Here is a 19,419-nt window from a genome sequence, read left to right on the forward strand (position 1 = left end):
GACAGAGGAGATGTTTATATTTCTTTTCAGGTGAATTTCCTAGCACTATCTGAGAAGCACAGTCCTTGGTAATAGTTACTGTTAGGCTTACAAATGTTGTGAATGGTTTTAAATGTGATGAACAGCAGTAATAAGAAGAGATTGTGTGAAAGGTGTTATGTTCGCCTGAATTCAGAAAAAATGTTGTGCAGACTCTGATCCTTACAGAGATGAAAGGAAAATCTGCTGTTGTGTAAATCCCTTTGACCTCCCCAAACCTGAACTTGCACACAGCTGTTTCCTTTTTCTTTCTTGTGGAATAAAACTTCACAGCCAGCTTTGCTACTTGATTACCTCTACCTAGGACACGTCTGTTTCTACATATGCTAACCTGTCATTGCACAGATTCTCCATCCACTGAAGATACGATGTTTGTGCACTTTTATGCAAAATAAATTAACAAGCAAGAGAATACATGTCTGAGTTTTAAAAAATCTAAGAAAAAATACTTAAATGCAAGGATATGCAGTGAGTCTGAAAGGCTAACAGCATGTAAAGACTGTTTCATTACTTTAATGGGAGTTTATAAAAACATCTCTGTGGTATGAGAGCAAAAGCTTTTAAGTTTAAGTTGACCCTTCGCCTCTTAAGGAATATAGCCTGATATGGGGTGTGGGCTTTTTCTGGGTCAAAAATATTCCTTGTTTTGTTTTAAGATTATTCCTTGTAGGAAGGTCAGGATGATTGTACATACAGCATTGTAGAACAGCAGTTCTGCTGCTCCACTTTGATGCTTGGTAGTGATGGCAATAAGGAGATTACTGAGGTCCTGGATTTGATTTCCCCAACTAATGGGGAGGAATTTTTCAGCAAGGAAAGAAAAAAATTCCGTGTTTCCTGAAGACTTGCTAGCAAATGGGGGGTAATTGAGGAAACCTACTTGAGCACATCGCTACTGAAATGAAAGGAAATGAACCATTAACCTTTAAGAAGCTATTAAAATAAAATTATTCTTATTGGTTTTCATGTCCTTCTAGGCATTTTGTTAGTGTTTGAAGAGGGCCAGTTCTTCATGTGTGCGTGCTTGCATTTAGGTGTTTATCTCTAGTTTTCAAAAGTCTAAATTGTGGTCTGCATGTTAGTACCTCTAACTGACTGTTGGTCTGTTTTTACCTCTCTTTGTTGAAACACTGCTCCCAAAATCATAAATAATACAGAAAGAAAAGGAACTGTCTAGGAAAGCTACTGAAAGTTTTGAGAAGATCCTGCATACTTACATAGGAACAAAAATGAGAAGCTTGGCTGCTAAGGTGAAGGCACTGAAAGAAGTTAGGTATGTTGTTTTGTTTCTGTTTTCTGCCTTCCCCCTGCCCCCCCCCCGCCCCCCATACTATTTCTCATTGCCCTGCTAATCTCTTGAAATCATGCATTTCATTTGTTAATTTTCTAAGAAAAATGTAGTGTTTTCTGCAGAGGGGTGTATTTCCCAGAAGCAAGGCTGAAAACTGAGCATTTTGGAAGCTCACATTGGAATTTGTGTTGCCTACTTTTCAGTGTTTGTCACATGACTTTGGTTCACTTCTGCTCCTTTACCATAGCTATTTCAAGAAGAGCTTTCAGTTCCCTCTTCAAGGAAGATGCTAATTAGTAAATGCAGCTGGGTGTTAAAAGTAACTGAGTAGTCAGAGTTCCTTGGGTGTCTGTATTGCTGGGAGAGGTGTATCTCTGAGTAGCACAGCTTATCCTTCTAGATTTAAAAGAAGAGACAAAACTGCAGCGAGACAAAGACTTGAAATAGAAATGACCATCAGATCCTTTAAGAAGGAATGTAATATATTGGTATATGTGTGCATGGAAGATGAATAGGACAAAAGGGAAATTAACAGCAGGAGGGAGTTTCCATTTAAAGCCTCATCGGTTTTGAAGTATAAAGAATGTATTCTTGGTCCTCTTTTCTTCCTGGAAAAAAATAGATTCGACAGCTAAATGAGACAAATTGCTGCTGCTACCTTTCGAAAGAAATTGAGTTACTAATGTGGCAAAATGTTGTTTCCTCCTTAAAAACTTAGGCATGCAAATAAGAGCAGTCATTTTGGGAAGCAGCTCTTGGAAGCCATAAAGGTGGTTACAGAAGGATGTCTCACTGTTCCATGTTCTTTGGAAAAACTGAAGATGATTTGGACAGAGTATGACTTGGCTCAAGAGAGGATTCAGTTATGCACAAATGTGGTAGGTTAGAATTATTTTTTTCTCAAGAGCTGAAATTTAACAGCTACTGACAGGGTATTTTAGTCTTGTAAGTGTAGCTAGATAGCTGTGCAGCTGCAGTATCTGTCTTCAAAACCTTTTGTTAAGGCAGCTTGCAGCTCCTTAGTATAGGCTTCCCTGGTACGGGGAGGGATAGAGAGCGCGGTGTGCAAATACGGTTGTGTTGAAGGACGGTCTTACACAACGGAAAACTGCCATCTAGTGTAACTTCTCTGTAAGCACAGATCTGAAAAGCCTGCCTGGGTGTGCCGGCGTAGCTGTGTTGGTAAGGATGGTTATGTACCGCATCTCTCGTGTGCCGGGATGCTGCTTTAGAAACAGAAGGTTTTCCTGATCTGTGGCAGGCATTGTGTTAAGGCAGGGAAGGGAATGGTAGTTGTGTGTCTCGGAGAATTAAAGCAATGTGACTGTTTTCAGGTATAGCCTAAAACATTTTAAACATGTTTGCTTAAGTAGTATTGCTGTATTGCGCTTTATTCATTTTGAAAGGTTTTGGCAAGTCAGGTACCTTGGCTGATATGAATGTGGGGTTTCTCTCTCATGAGCAGAACTAATCCTGCCAGTCACCCAAGAGAAACTTCCTTTTTGTTTGTAGGAAATTACCTTTAGGTTAATGATCTTACTGTAGATAATGAATGGGGATTTTACAGGTCACCTGGCCTTCCTGCTGGAAGGCAAGGGAAAGCAAGGGGAAAGGGAAGGCAAGGGAAAAAATGGTACAAGGATTTTTTTAAATTATTATTATTATTATTATAAAGCATTCTTCTCCAGCAATAAATCTTCTGCAGTCTGACTTTGTGGAAAATACAAATTCTCATTTGTGTGATACAGTCAAAAACTGCAGCACAAGTAGGACATTTCAAGTTTGCAGTGGCTGTTAGGACTTCTACTGTGATCAACAGTCATGCAGAAACTGTTTCTTTAGTTGTCTGATAATGTCATATCTTTATGCTGTAAAGGATGCTGTGTTTATGCAATGTGGTCATGTCATAGAATCATAGAATAGTTAGGGTTGGAAAAGACCTTAAAATCATCTAGTTCCAGCCCTTCTTCCACAGGAGGTTAAAACCAAACTTTGCCTTTTTACCCATCCCAAGTCAGGTGTGTATTGTGCTATTCAGACTTTGCAAGGAATAATGTTTTTTCATATTACTTTCCACATTGTGTATGTGGCGTTTGGATGTGAGTTGCTGATGTGTTTTTCCTTCTGCATAGGATGAAAGAGATGAATTGATCAGCAAGAGAGATGAGGTGCAGCAGAACTTGTATTCAGCAGTGAAAGAATTAATTTTGGAAGTGGATCAACTGCCCCTCTCTGAGCGCTCAAGAACCTTACAGGTAAGGAGGCTGCCCTTATCAGTGCTGGTTCTGAAAGGCTGAGAACCTGTAGAGGGTGCTTCTTAAATGTTAAATGTTTTATAGCTGGAGACCTTGACAGCAGCAGGTGAAGCTTTAGATGACACTGCCAAGTTGGACATCTGACACCTACAATGGAAAAGTCAATGCAGTTATCCTGTGAATTATGGCAGTGGGTTTTATGGTTTGATTATATGCTTTCCTAGCCCTCTTCTTAAGGTGGCTGTGTAGTTTGGACTAGTGTAGCAAAGTATAAAAAGTTTAAAGCCTTTTTTTCAATGTGGAAGTTAAGCTCTACAGAAGCACATGTTTATGCCAAGAATCTCTGGCCCTCTCAGCCAACCCAACAACAGAAGGTGGGGAAGTAGATGGGGAAATAGACTCTGTAGAGGCAGTAATTACATTTGAAGAGGACTTCACCAATTGAAATATTACCAAGCTGGTGTTACTGGCCTTTGCTACTAGAAATAATTTTTTTTCTTGTTAACTTGAAAAATCACCAAGGCTGTGCATAAGTTGGTGTAAGGTTGGAGCAGCATTAATAAATGGAAGCATTCAAATTTTCATGGAATTACTTAATTTCTAATGAAATTATTTTTCAATGTCATTCTGAAAAAAAAAGTTTTAATACGTACTTTTTGGTCCTAGTCTGATATACAGATTGGTGTTTAATTGCAAAAGAAACTGAAAGGGTAAGGATTTCACGTCATTTCATGGAAAGTTGTGGTGTGGTGTTTGTGTTTTTCTGTTTTGTGGTGGTTTTGGTTTTTTTTTTTTTTTTGGTGTGTGTTTAAAGGTTGTGCTGTGCTAATCCACTAGGTGGTAGGCATTAAGCATCTTCTAGATAACTGCACTGCAGTGAAATTGTAACAGTCCTTTGAAAATACTTGAAGTGGTACTGAAGTGCTGCCAGGTGTGTTAAGTGAATTTTAGTCTTTAGCTTAACTGTGTTGATGATCCTGTCCCTTCTACTGGGGAAACTATTTTGATCTTCTAGCTCCTAAGTAAGGAAACGGAAATAATTATTTACCAAATATCAGTGAGAACCTTGTTTGCAGTTTTACAGAGCCAAAGGGGTCATGCTGTGCTGTCCTAGATAAATGTTTTTCCAGTGTCTTTCAGAAGAACAGGAGCTTGGGGGCTAATGCTTCTCTCACTGAGGCTGCATATTGCAAGCCTCTCTTCTGCATCACACATCTCTTCTGGCTTGTTTTATGCCTTTTGATGACAATTGTTGTTGGCCTAAAATGCAGACAAATTCAAACAGCTTCAGCCACAGCTGCGTCTAACTGGCTAGGATGGAAATAAGCAGTGGGTGAGCTCCATGCTTCCTGAGTGGTAATGCATTGATTAAGAGGAAAGCCAAGAGCGTGGCATACGCATAAGTTACTCTAAAGCAAGCTAGGGTGGGAGCTGAGCAGTTATCAGCTGTTCTGTGTAAGCACGTTTTTTGCCCCATTGGTAGCATGTAGTAGATTGTTCTGTTCCCTTTGAATTACCACTCTTAGAGGCTGGGACAAGTGCATGCCACTGAGCCATCTTTGTATAGTATCTTGGGAAGTTGCTAATGTTTTAGGGAAGTGTGTTATAATATGAAAAAATAAGGGTGAAGAAATAGGACGTAACTTACAGGATTCTTTGAGGGCAGCCTGATGGAATGTGTGCAGATACTATACTGGTGTGACTGGTGCTATTATTTTTGTAAACTGGGTGTGATAGTAGACGTGAAACTTACTGAGCACTTTTCTCAGTTGTATTACCCCCCTTTGGGTTGCTGTTAAATGGGATGATTTTTTTTTCTGCCTCCTTCGGGCTCTTCAATTTGAACCTGGCTTCTACTTTGCTGTGTCATTTTCTAACCATGTGTATCCTGGTATATTAAATTCCAGGTGTTCAAAACAAGAATGTGAGAAAAATGTTGTGCACCTGAATAACTTAAACAGCCTCCATAAATTTAGCACTAAACCTCCTTCATGTATTTGTTTATAGGCAAGCATGTTTGTTCAAAGCTCATATCACTTGGCTCAGTTGGAAACTGCTGTTTTAAACAGTCTGTTGTACTGAATGAATGCTGTTCATTGTAGCAGCTATTGTAATAAAAGTGCTTTTATAATTATTGCAAAATACTGTTTGCTGGTGTGATGATTTTCTTTTGTTTGTTTTGGAGTTTTTATGCGTGTGTCAATGTATTTAGTTATAATGTGAAGAAATTCTTAGGCTTTTGTATCCAATTTGAACTTCTGCTGCAAACTTTTGCGTGTAGAGATGAGTCCTGGTTGTGGCATCATCATGTCAAGCTCACTTCCTCACTGCCACAGTATCTGTAATCCTCAGCAAGGGGAGGCTGTTGCTACTGCGTTCAGGCATGTGGTGATATACTGTCAGTCTGTTTAAGTTATATTTGGTTGCTTATATGACCACTGGATTTCAAATGTCTAAAAGGCTTCTGACAAGTGACTTTAATACTGTCCTACTGCTTTTTCCATGGTATTGGCCATTGAGGATGAGGAGATGCAAAGATGGAAACCTTTCTCAAGTTGGAGAGCTCTTTTGGTGTTCTTCATCAGTATGACCCAACTGTTGTTTGGGAAGGTCTGTGACATTTAACTCAAATGTTCCAGGATCTGAGAAATAGGAGAGAAAGTGAAACACTGCATGTAAGCAAGCTGCCAGCAGCCTTTCTCAGGGTTTCTTTAGTCATCTTGTCAGGTGTGATGTGAATAAGTAAAATGATGGATGTTGAGAGCTTTACAAAAGCACAGGTTCATCCAGTCAAATCCAACTGTTTAGGAGAATTTTCTCTTTTGAATTATAGCAAATTGCCTGCAAACACCAATGTAGCTCTTGAGAATTTTTATCATGGGACTTTCTACCCAGGTTCCAGGAAGGCTGCTTTCTGTTAGGATGTTGTCTCCACTGGTAATTGACTGATACATTCCTCCCTGACCCTGCTGTTGCTTCAGGTCATTTGGCAGACTGCCCTTTGTTTAAAAGTGACTTCTGTTTGCCCTGAGCTTTAGCCTCAGTGCTGTTCCCTTGTGCATAGTGTAGCACTTCAGTTTCTTTTCTAATAGAATTCAGAAGAGGGTGGACACTGTGTGCTTCATATACTTGTGGAATACTTGACTTTTATATGGAAATGGAAGTTTCCAGACTGTAAAACTAGTTTCAGACAGCCTGCAGGTGTCATGGCACCTAGGTAATTGCTGTTCCATCTAGGAATCAGTGTGATGATGAAGGTGTTTCTGAAGAGGTTTGCCTAGTGACTTTTGAAGGGAGAGATCAGTCCAGAAACACTCCTTGAGTGTCTTGCTGCTTGCCTTGTTTCTCAGTACAAGTTCACTTTTTCTGAATTCGAGCAGTTCTATGAGGACCATTATAAATCAAGGCCAGGTTGGAGAGGACTTTGAGCCTCCTGGTCTAGTGACAGCTATTCCTCCCCATGGCAGGGGGGGTGGAACCAGGTGATCTTTAAGGTTCCTTCCAACCCAAACCGTTCTGTGAACCCCATTTTTCTTTTTGACTTTAAATCCATAGGGTAAGATGACTAGAAGGCAAATGAATTCTTAAGAGCTGTTGAACCTTTTGGGGTGTCTTTTCCTTCCATGTGTTGAAGGGAAAAATCAGACTCTGCGATCTCTGTGTGGGATCCTTTTCTACGTCGAAGTTTTTGGTTGACGTACTGGCACTAGAACTGAGAGGAAAGTGTAAATAAAATATACTTCACTGGATATAGAAAGAGGCTTTTGTAGTAGAAATAATGGTATGCCAGCAGGTAGTGCTAACCTTCGTGTGTATAAAATGACTTTTATAGATAGCTTGTGGTCACAAAATTCTTCTTGTTTGCAGACCTTTTTTTTCTTTGATTCATTTCATGCACAGGAACTGTCTGCTTCTTTGGAGATGTATGATCAAGGTTCTGAAGCAGGTGACTCTGAGGAGGTATTTCAAGAGTTCTTTAAGTGGAAGAGTATTAAAACAGAGAAATTAATTTGTGTCAGAAATGATACAGACACAGCTCTGCGAAGTCTTGCTGACTGGTTCAGTGATGTCTTAAAGGTAAGGATATACAGTCATTTTTTCCTGTTGGTGGAAAAATACGAAGTGTGATGCTAGTGGAGCTATTGAGCAGTAGGCATTAATAGGGACAGCTACTTGTGGCAGGGAAATTGTGCCGTGAATAGTGGAATGCTCTCAATGGAAGTGCCTTAATACAGAGGGAAAGGGAATGTGCTGAGGAATGGAGTATTAATTTACCTTTATTCTTAGTGTACCTTCTTGGTGAGCCAGAGTTTATGCTTGCTTTGAAAGAACATCTTTTGTATCAAGATTGGGTTTTCTATGCAAATATAACTTTTGTAGGGGTGTGCTCTGTCTGGCCATTGTGTGACTGAAATTTTTAATTAGTCCTTTCACGTGGCCTTTGGATAGAAAAACTTAAGGTTTTAAAAGTTTAGTAAGCTCATAAATGCTGCTGGAAGAGGTGATGCAGTGCAAAGCAGAAGCCGATCTGACTTGACATGATCTAGGTACAGGTTGCAGAAAAATATATAGTAGTTCTTTTTTTCCTCATTGAAATGCTGAGTATGGAGAATTTATGCACATAAACCGTTCACTTCTATTTGCATGTCCTGCAGTATTTTCTGGAATACCATTCTGATGCTCTGTGTCTCTCTGAGTTGTAGGAGATTTGGAGCATTAAAGTTGGAGTGCATCCTGTTTGTCTTAACAGGAGACGGAAGGTGGAAGTGGGTTACCATCCATTGCCCTTTCTTTACAATGAGAACTCAAAGCAGGGAGGTAGCTTCATGGCTTTCCCGTCTCTGTGCTTAGTATCTGTGTTCTTGCTCAGTTTAGGACTTGTGACACTGAAAAAAAAGAAATCTTCCCTCAGCCAAAAGCCAGGATTGGGCTAAGCTTTGATATTTTGACTTTGCTTGGCAGGGGGGTTGGACTAAATGATCTGAGAGGTCCCGTCCAACCCTAACAAGTCTGTGACTCCGAAAAGACTGTAAGCTGCTCTTTCTCTCTCTATTCCTGCAGGCCCAGCTTCCTTCATCTCCTTGTGCTTTTTGTGCAAATGTTGTCAGTTTATGTCAGCATAACCTTCCTGCCCATGTGAATTGTACATAATCCACCAGGGTCATGAGCTTTCATACTGACCAGGTCTTCTGCCCTTGCATGTCATTGTACCCAGAGCATTTACTGTGGTCAGATGCTGTTAGAAATGACACTGTTCCTTGACCTGATGATAAATGCTGTTCAGCAGCAGCAAGCAGCATCGGTTGGTGCATGTCATGTGTGGTATAACATAAACATCTGCAACTAATTATACTTGTTAATAATCATGTCAGTTATTAGAGGGGGCAAACAAACCTGCAGGTGGGTTTCTGTGATTGCTGGGTGCAATTCAGAGTGCTATTTTGCATGTATGAAAGTGACTAAAGTTTGTCAGTGTGGTGATGAACTTCCCATTCAGATTTCAAATCTGAACTCTGAAAACAGTTCAGAGACACAGGAAGCATACAGACTTTTGGCATGAGTCAGTAAAGCCCTTGTAGGTAGAACAAGGAAGAAATTTTTTATTTATCTGTCTTAATCATGTCAGCTTTTGACATGCAATTATGCTGTTGCAATATAATTTCTACCTCCTTTTTAATAAAAAGTGTGAGCAGTTGTGTAAGGAAACATTTCTTTGAAGTGTTTCCTTTCCCCTTATTTTTAAACGGATTAACTCCTCTTCCTCTCTTCCTGAATCTGTATTAATCTTGTGTAGCACTGATTGGAATCTGTAATAGGAAATGGGTCAGTGGCAGACAAGGGAATTTCAGAGACTGGATGGCTCATTTCCAGTAGCTCTAGGCTTTGGGGAGCAACGTTCTGTTTGAACTGGCAGTGTTAACATTTTTATTTGAAGTTCCTTTAAGGTAAAGGCAACAAAATATTTTTACAGTCTTTAGTGTTAGGTAAATGAGCAAAGTGGGTTTGGGGTTCACAGGTTTCTGTCATGACTGTGTATCTTGCATGGTAACTACAGGATCATATTTTCATTTTAGTTCTGTTTGCCAGTGAAGTGTCTTTCCTTGTGCAGATAGGAGTGACAAAATTTTGCTGAAAAGAACATTTAACGTAATTATAAGCTGATTTTACTGTTTTTTCTCTGGCACCTCCTGTGTCGTATCTTGAAGCTTAAGTTATTTCTGACTTCTGTGAAAACAGTTAGGGTTTCCTGGGGAAATCTTAAACTTTATCTCGCACTTGATAAACTGTGAAATAGATGCCAGGATGTTTCTTTATCTCAGGTAGTACTGTATAGGAATGGAAACTGCACTTGATAGTGAAACTGCCATATTGTACATCTTGTGTATCGCTGTGTGAGCAGCACACATGTTGATTTTTGACATGAAACTCGGTAAGAGAAGGATTTGGATTCTTCTACTGTTTCATTTTGGCAAAAATCAAAATGAGATTAGAAAATGAAACCCAGTCGAGGCAAGAATCAACTTTCTTCTTGCCTGATGAATCTTAACTCTGTTAGTTCTAGAAATGGTTGTATCACTCAAGTGTGAGGCAGTTAAAGGTGAGATCTGACACAAATCCTGATTAGATTTCCAGTAGCACTAACTTTGTAATTCTTGCTTGTTTTTGCTATATGCTTGCTAATGCCTTACTTCCAATTGCAAGGCTGATTGTTCCCCCCTCCCCCCCTTGAAGTGTTTTGACCTGATGTCAGAAGCATCTTCAGAGCTAGATGAAGTGATTGGCAAGGCAGATGAAATTCTGAAAAAGGTTGAGTTGGCTATTTGTGAAGAACTGGATGCTGACTTAAATGTAAGTTCTGATCATGTCTACTGTGTGATGACTTCTATGTATTTTATACATCTTTAATTTCAGCTTAAAGCTTTTCTTAAGATATATATGAGTTTATTTGCTGCAAGGCAGAATCTTTTTTTTGTGGAAGTGTGATAGAAGTCACTCAGGTTGCTCTCCAGAGAGAAGAGAATGTGTTTTCGAATCAACAGGCAGAGGACATCTTTGGGTTACAGGAACTTAGCTGTATATATGACTGGTTTAACTAAGAAATACTGGGAAAACTGGTTCCTCCCTCTGTGTGCAGAGAAGCTCTCTTTGAGCTGTACTGAGTTTTGGTGCTTGTTGAAAATACAGGAAAGTAAGTTTCTCTTTAAAATTAAAGAGATTGTCTCTCTGTGTGAATATGTATGGATACATACACGTTTTCCAGTCTTAAGTTTTTCATCACTTTCATTTTGCATAGGACAGTTGTTCTTGCCTTACTGATAATGTTTTTCTATGCTTCTGTTAGCCTTTCCCCCAGTTACTTACCTTTTCTGATAAGCATTTCTTCCATTCTCTTTTGCTGACTGTTGGAGGCACTTGCATTGTTTCTGCACTGAAAGTCCCTGCTGTGCCAGAGAATGGTCATGTCAGCAAGAATTGAACCTGTCCTTTGATGTAGCATCATATTAACAACAAACCAGTAGCTTAGTCTGCTTGTGACTGCTCTAGTAGAACCAATGACTGTCGTTCAGAAGAAGAGTTGCATGTTTTACTGCATCATATCTATTTAACCACAAAAAAATAAAATAAATGCTTTCATAGCATGTGGAATATGAAATCGGTCTTCTACGTAGAAGTGTAAGTCAGTTGTATTCCACTGAAACTACTGGATGAATTCTTTCACTTGTGAACTTCTCTTTAAGAAGAGAAATGTGATAAATTATATTTTTTTTTCCCATTAATAGTGGAATTTCTCAGTAAAGCTTTTGCAACTCAAACATCGGTGTGTATAAACGAAGAACAACTCTTAATCTTTAATCTCACTCTGTAATTCAATCCCAGGAGCATGATGAATCAGAGAAGAGAATAATTATGAGTGCTTACAATGAAGTTATATATAAAGTTCGTCAGGAGCAAAGTATGATCTCTGTCATAGAGAACAGATACTTGGCCAGTGTTGAGGTGAATTTATGCCTTCATTATTTCTGATCTATAGTAGTAACCCTTTCTGATATAATTTCTTTTTGATACAAGGAAATTCTAGGAGTGTATTGGTAATGAGAGATTGGTTGGGTTAAAGCTTGATAATTGCAGTTGTATATTGCCTTAGCCAATGATTAATTTCAGTTAAACACAAAGATGCTTTTAAAAAAAAGCAGAAGCTGGAATCTCTGGATTTGCTCTGGATTTGGTAGATGTGTAACTTAAGGAATTGAGCTTTAAATAGAATATTGTTTTTTCAGAAATTTGTTAATGTAATTACAATGAAACACAATAAAACCTCTCCTTTGGAGAAATACTGTGAAAAGCTGCATTCAAATAGGCTTCAAGCAGTTTCTCTTAATGAATTGGACTAAAGCATAGTAAAATAAAATGCTTAAACACTTTCTCATCTATTTTTTTTCCCCCCCCCCCCTCCTAGTTCAAAAACCAGGCAGAGGAATGGATGAATAGAAGACCCAATATCAACAGCTTACAGTCAATTAAGAAAACTGTGAAAGCCTTAAAGGCCCAGTTAAGATGGAAGCTGGTTGAAAAGAACAACTTCGAGGAAGTATGAAACTGTTACAGTGTTTTTATCTGTTGTTTTCAGATTGGTTTAGAAACATTAATTTTGTCTATTGGTGGTAACTATTGGGAACACTTTTTTGTGTGTTGTTTTCTGACCCTAATTTTGCTATTAACTGGAAGTTTTACAGGCCCCTGAGATGAAGCCTAAATGGCTTAAAAAGAAAGAAAATGCATTCAGTACATGGCCACTTTTCGTTTTCATTCCCCAATCATGGCACTGTGCTTTCAACTAAGTCCCTCTGGTGGTAGTTGCTGTCTGCAGCACGAGGAGGTTTGTTCAGCTCTTATTGTGCTGGTTGAGAATTACTTTAAGATTTTACTTCATTAATAATGTGTGTAACTCCTCTTTGGTGACAGAAGTCTATGTCTGTTGTAGTTTTCAGGGTTCCCCACTACCCCTCAGGGAAGTCCAAAGAATGTAAATATTACTCGAGCTTCAGTGCTGTTTGTTTGATCACACCTTAATTATTCTGGTGATGCTTAAGGAGAAAAAGAACCTTACTGTGGCTCTCTATAAGCATTGTAAAAGGGCAGTAAGCTTCCAAGAGGGATTTAAAATGAGGCACACTAAGGAAATGGATAGGAAAAGTATTCTTGAATAATGTGCTGACATCAGTGAAATGCCTGCTTATGGGAGGAAAAAAAAAAAGAATGAGTGATGGAACCTGACATTCCTGGTAGATGAATGGTGTTCATGTTGTGGGTTTTTTTAATTAACTGATCACATATAATCACAACTCTTTGACTTAGGAAATAAGTAAGCAAAGGGGTAGAACATTTGGTCTGTCAAATAAGGGGAACACCTTTCTCAGTGATTAGATTTTAAGAGATTCTCTCTTGTTTCCAGGAAGTAGGTTGAGTAAATATGCATTTGAGAATTCATTCCACTCCAAAAATGTGATATGGAAGCTGTTTTTTTAATCCTGATATAGTAGGCTATAGTATAATAGCAAAATGAGACTAACTTTGTTATTCCTAATACAGTCTGATGATTACAGTGAGTGTGAAATGACAAGAATAAAAGAGGAAATTGCTGAAGTTCAAAATAGGGTTCTTCAGGAAATAGCCAAGGAACAAGAAGAATATGTAAGTATTGAATTACTGAGGCAACTAAAAGCCATATGAGACACACCTGCATTGGTTGGTTTAACGTGTGCTCTGGGTGATTTTTATGGTGGTGAATGTTAAGATGTCGCTTTTTTGGTGAAACCTATGGTAGAAAGCATGGAGGCTGATAAAATTTATCTCTATTTGAATATAATTCTTCAGGTCTTCCCCCCTTTCGGGGGGGGCGGGGAGCTGAGAAAAAAGTGTAAGCAGTAGCTCTCAACCCAGAAGAGCAGCAGGTGAAAGTATAAGCTTTCTTGCTGAAGAAGGGAACTGTTTCCTTATGACTAGGTTGAAACAGTGAAGGAGGCCACTTTTTCTCTAAGCCCACTATATGGAGGGAAGAATCATAAACCATTGCCTTGTGAGCAAGTAGAAGGGCACCATAATGTGTGGTCGCAGTATACTTACCTCTGCAGATGTAATGTTTTTGTGTAATAGTTACTTTGCAGCATTACAGCTGTGTGGGATCTGGAGATGCCAGAGATGCTGGCCTGGTCTGTGTTACTACTTTATTTCCGTCTTCTTCCGCTTACCTGTAGGGATGTTGTTTTACTTTGTTTAGGCCTGCTGAAACCTTGTAGAAAAGATGACACATTTTCTGTGATAGTGCACGAGCTGTTTGGGGCCTTAACAGTACCCATCTTCAGAGACTTAAAGAATCTGATACCTTGATGGTGTTGAAGGAGGTATAGTCATGGTCAATGTACATTTGAATGTGCTGGGTATACATTGCAGATGTCAGTGTGTATGTCAGAAACTAGCAACCTGAAGCTGTGGCCTTGTTTTCTTCATTTAGGAGAAGCTTACATGGTTGGTACAGAAATGGTTCCCTGAGTTACCACTTCTTTATCCAGAAGCAGGAATTCTAAACTATATGGTAAGCAGAAATTGTTTGAATGCACTGTCAGTGACTGTTTTGGGCACAATCAAGGCTCTGCATAGTCTCTGTCCATTTGTGGAACAAACACCCTGAGCGTTGTCTGTTGTAGCCTTCCTCCTTCTCCCCATCTTCTGGGAGATGTTTGAGGAATGTATTTCATTAGCTGCCTCATCATGGCCAATCTCTTGGTAATAGATCTTGTAACTTGTTAACATGTCCGAGCTGTTTTGTGTTTTGTTAATTTGAGTGAGGAAGAGGAGAGGTAAATGAAGCCTCTGAATCTTACCAGCTGTTACCCTGAATATCTATGTGTGCATGTGCTTCAGAACTCCAGTGGACTCCTGACATGCAGCCTGGAGCGAGATCTTTTGGATGCTGAGCCCATGAAGGCACTGAGCAAAAAGCGACCGTTACTGTGTTCAGAAATTTGGGGCCAGAAGGTTCTTTTAAAGGTAATGTTGGCACTGGCTTTCAGTTGGTGCGGTAGGTGAGGCCTTGGCTTATTAACATGATGATTCTGAATGAACTCTGCTGTTCCTGTCACGTCTTTGTATTTAATGACCCTTAGAATCATAGAATCAATTAGGTTGGAAAAGACCTTTAAGATCATCAAGTTCAACCATTACCCCAGGATGGTCAAGACCATGACTAAACCATATCACTGAGGTCCTCATCTGCGTGGCCTTTTCTGCCTTTTCTAATGGCAGATTTTCATGCTGGGACATGTAGAGCATGATGTGGTTTTCCTTCTGGATTACTTCCATATTGCTTACTGATTCTTTCCCCACTCGCCTTCTTTTCAGGACTGCTGTAGTGAGCAGTGCTTCCCCTATACTGTCTGTCTTTCCAGTATCTGGTGGACCTTTTATCCTCTTCATTACTTCTGTCCCTTTTGGCAGATGCTGGTTTGTCTTTCTGATGATTTCACTGAGAAATTTCTGGAACTGCCACTTTTCCCATGCTCTATTTCTTTGCCAGTGTGCTAGCAATTGGGAAACCAGGGGATATAGGATTACAAGAGGCATAATTGTAAATATTCTTGGTTTTGACTTGACTTATTTAAATCTTAAAGACATGATTCTGTTTTTTGTGGGTATAAAATTTCTGAGCATTAACAAGAAAATATAGGAATAGCCTGTGACAGTCAGAATTGAGTTTTGTGTCAAGCAGAAGTTATTTCATGGCACCTAACAATATGTGTTTTTTTTTAATTAAAAAAGGAGTGAATGAATGCAATAATGTCTTGGGCATTAAAAGTAACAGTTTGGTATCTTCTTTTGCTTTTAAGGGCTACTCTGTAGATGTAAGCTCAGAAGCCAAAGTCATAGAAAATGTTGCCAAGTATCACAGAGCTTGGAATCAACAGAAAGAAAAATCTGGATTATTACAACTGTTCTTCCTTCTTTTCTGCAAGGCAAGATTCAAATCAAACCTTGATTTCTGATTTAAGCTAGAAGACTTGCAGATGGACCTTAAAGCTTTAGTGTATTAAGTTTGAGCATGGAATCAGAAAAGTATTTCCTTTCTGAGTATAGATAAACTGTTTACTTTGTAAACATAATGAATTGATTTATTACACATCTAGTGCGTGCTAAACTTCCCAATATACCTGATATTTGAAGCAACTTATTTTTCCTTTTTTGTTGTTAAAGTCTGATCCTTTGATATATTTAATGGTCCCGTATTACCCAGGAGCAAGTCTGGGAGCTGTACAGGCTGATACACCTTTAACTTTAGAAGTAAGTATAACTACTTAAGCTATCAGTGTTTTATTTTGTATGTTTTTGAACTGATCTCTTCTTGTTGTGCTGTATCTTATGGTGCTGATGATGTTTTACTAGGGTATTTTTTGGTAGCTGAAAGTGCACAGGATAGCTTGACTGGCATTCTTAGCATCAGGCAGTAATTTATAACTTTCTCAAAGAGATTTTGCTTGGATTTGCTTTTTTCTTTTATTTAACTGACTGCCTTAGCTGTGTTACTAGTACATTTTAAAAGTACTAAAATTGAACAGGCTCCGTACAGCACCAAGCTTGTCAGAGTTCAAGGAGCATCTGGATGACAATCTTAGTCATAGTGTTAGGTGGTCCTGTGAGGAGCAGGAAGTTGGGCTTGATGATACTTATGGGTCCCTTTCAACTTGAGATAATCTGTGATACTATGTTCAGTGGCAGGCATCTCTATATGGAAATCCTAGAGGACGACTCTGTGTGTAAATCATCCCCCCACCTTCACTCCCCTTCCTTTCCTTTACCTTCTCCCTGCACAGTTTTTAGGTAGTTCGGATAGTCATCTCTTCTCAAGGAAGCAGTAGCTAGAAGCCAGTACGGTCTTTTTTCTAGTTCTGTTTGCTGACTTGAACCTACTTGCAAAGATCCAAGTTGCGTGTTTTTTTTTGTTTTTATTTTTAGTGGTGTCATGTCTGCACCCTGCCTGGCTCTGCAAGTCATAATAGTTTTACTGTGAATTAATCCATACTTCGTAAAATGGAATTGGAATGAACTCTGTGTACAAACCTTTTTACAGAAAGAAAGAAAAGTTTTAGTTCTGGATAGAAACTTATTACTGTACTTTGTTTTTTTCTATCTGTCTAACTATCTCTCTGTCTTTGCAATAAACACTCAAATCATTAGGAGTCATTAAAAGTGATGAAAGGAGTGGCCAAAGGTCTACAGACATTGCATGGAGCTAATATAGTACATGGATCTCTGAATGGAAATAATGTTTTTGCTGTGGATCGAAAACAAGGAATCGTTGGAGACTTTGATTTCACAAAATCAGAGGTGAAAAAAATCCCTTAGTGACTTTTAATCAGAGTTATATATCAAACCAGATAACTGTGTCTGCAATTTGAAAGATTTCTTGATAAACTTTGTGCTTTGCAGTGAGACTCCTGTTTCATAATCTTAATAGGGTTGGGCAGTTGGACTCTTGTTGAAATTTTTTGTAAACACAGACTAATCTTGGAGGGGAAAAAAGAACTACAGAGTGTGCTCTGGTTAAATAAAACAGTGGAATAAAAAAGAGAAGTTGCAGTAGCTGTTTGTTGCTGTCTTGTATATTTAATCATAATCGGCATCATCAGAGGTGAGAGTAAGTACTCATGTTTGGAGAAGGGCTAGTCAAGCTCAAATGAAGTGTTTGCTTTTGTGTTTGGTAGGTAGTGAGATTCTAGTATGTGTTTTAATCTGTTGCGGTATTTGGTAGTTAACAGGATTTTACACGTTACCTACATATACCTGTATTTATATGTACTCGTGATTTAGTCCTCAGTTTCTGTAGTAAAGAGTTTCTTTAGCAGTTCTTAGGGAAAATCTAATATTTTTTAAGAACACAAGCTGTTTTCCTCCTATTCATTGTGTTTACATAGCAAAGTCTTCAAGAATGGTATCTGTTCTGTAGTCACCTTTTGACTTTCTAAGATGATGTTGGTTGAGCTGAAACATTTTTCTGCTGGGGTATGCTTCATGCTTATTTAATTCTTTAAATGGTAATACAATAATATGTCATTCATATAATAAACATACTATAAATTAGTTTCATTGGGAACCCTTATCTCTGCTTTGGAGATGTATTATCTGTTAATCTCATGAAGTGTCACATGTTTGAACAGGAGGGTGTGCTTCCCTTGGAAATAAATTTCAGTTTTCAACATGCTAAAGAGAGGTGCTTAAAAATTGTCAGCTGAGTTTTCTGCAAGGTCATACTTGGTACAGATGGTGTCACTGTGAATATTGCTGAGCTCTTTACTCTTCCCTGCAGGAATGGGCTGTGCTGAAAAGAGCAGTTCAAGTGTGGTAGAGCAGGGATCCATGGTTCACAGCCTGGATCCAGTCTGTGCCTTCTCTATAGGGATGTCAGTATTGCTCAGTGCTGGTACTTCCTGCATGATCACAAACGCAGGAGTGCAGCTGGTAACTGATGTGTTAAAGTACTCTTGGAAATCTGGAGACTAGTCTTCCCCAGTCTGGTTGCAGTTGGTGTTGGCTGCTGTCGCAGAGGGGATAGAAACTCTTTTTATTTTAGCAGTAGACAGTTCTAAAATGTGCTGGAAACCAGGAGGAAGGAAGCAGCTACTCTCAGGTGAAGACTGGAAGGGCAGAGAAGAAAAAAGTAGGAAAGCTGGCAGAACTGAACTTCAGAACTGAATGCTTTTTAATACTCATAGGTGGTTTTTTCCTCGTTTAAGAAGTTTTCAAATTTGTGTTCCTTACCACCTTATGAGCTTTAATAGTTCTAGTATGGAGTAAAATCTGCCATGCCTATTCTATACAGATTTATAGATATTATAAATTGACATTATGCACCACTTTTTATCAGTAAAGAAGGACTTTACAGTTCAGTCCGGGTCAGCACAGAACTATGGTAAAGTTGTCTGACACGTGAAAAAAGAGAGGGTGATACATCTGCTTCAATGTGCTGTCAGTCTTGCTTGAAATTACAGCTACAGCTCTTTTCCCCATAGGAACAGCGTGCTGCTGCAAACACTATGGTTGTCAGTACCTTGAGCTTAATTTCTCCTGAACTGAAAATGGGACAGCCAGCTTCTCCAGCCTCTGACATGTATGCTTATGGCTGCCTTCTGTTCTGGGTATGTGGTAGCTTGTGGGAGTTTCTAGTAATATTGCGAAACTGTAGCAGGCTTATAAAGAACAGTAAATGTTGTCTCCAGCTCCAGCTTTGAACTATTTTGGTGAAATAAGTGTTCAAGTTTTCGACTGAGTAGTAAGTGTGGAACAAATGGGGGTTACAGTTACGTGCAGAAGACAGTGCATTTTCTGTAAATACAAGTATAATTTATATATCAATATAAATATGAACAAAATTTACACTTTTGTACCTTATGCTGTGGATTGTCAGTTCTTGCTGCACTTCCTGTTCATTCCTTGTGAGCCTTTTCTTCTTTTTTTTTTTTGTGACCTTGCCCCTGAGGAACTACCTAAACCAAAAGAGAGGGAAGATGAAGGTAAGGATGGGCTGCTGTTTGTTCTGTTGCTGGCAACAGTGCTTAGATAGCTGTTTTGTTTCTCGGTGCATGTTATGCCAGGGAGGAAAAAGCAGTGTACTTTCCTGTGTTAGCTGGTATGTTGCACAGCATCTCCTCCATATCTTTTTGTCTTCTGGCGCTGTATTGCTACCTCCCCAACTCAGGGTGTCAGTACCATGTGTTCTGAATAGGAAAACTTCCAGTCTCCTGGACTTGAAAAGCTGTAAGTTGCCCAGCAAGTGCTGATATT

General features: G+C 39.0%; 1 protein-coding gene across 1 annotated transcript in view; it reads left to right on the forward strand.

Annotated features, from left to right (window-relative positions):
- Positions 1-19,419, forward strand: part of STK31 (serine/threonine kinase 31) — a 34,999-nt gene that overhangs the window by 8,029 nt on the left and 7,551 nt on the right. Inside the window, 14 exon segments of the mRNA XM_061464790.1 lie at positions 1,197-1,312; positions 2,049-2,208; positions 3,463-3,585; positions 7,486-7,662; positions 10,318-10,434; positions 11,464-11,583; positions 12,044-12,175; positions 13,177-13,278; positions 14,099-14,179; positions 14,509-14,634; positions 15,471-15,596; positions 15,835-15,921; positions 16,816-16,965; positions 18,648-18,773. Of these exon segments, the coding sequence (XP_061320774.1) occupies positions 1,197-1,312; positions 2,049-2,208; positions 3,463-3,585; positions 7,486-7,662; positions 10,318-10,434; positions 11,464-11,583; positions 12,044-12,175; positions 13,177-13,278; positions 14,099-14,179; positions 14,509-14,634; positions 15,471-15,596; positions 15,835-15,921; positions 16,816-16,965; positions 18,648-18,773 (1,743 nt within the window).

The sequence above is a fragment of the Pezoporus flaviventris genome, unplaced genomic scaffold (assembly GCF_033815535.1).
Source record: "Pezoporus flaviventris isolate CSIRO_AGI_PZ_B2104156 unplaced genomic scaffold, CSIRO_AGI_Pfla_v1 ptg000037l, whole genome shotgun sequence".
NCBI lineage: Eukaryota > Metazoa > Chordata > Aves > Psittaciformes > Psittacidae > Pezoporus > Pezoporus flaviventris.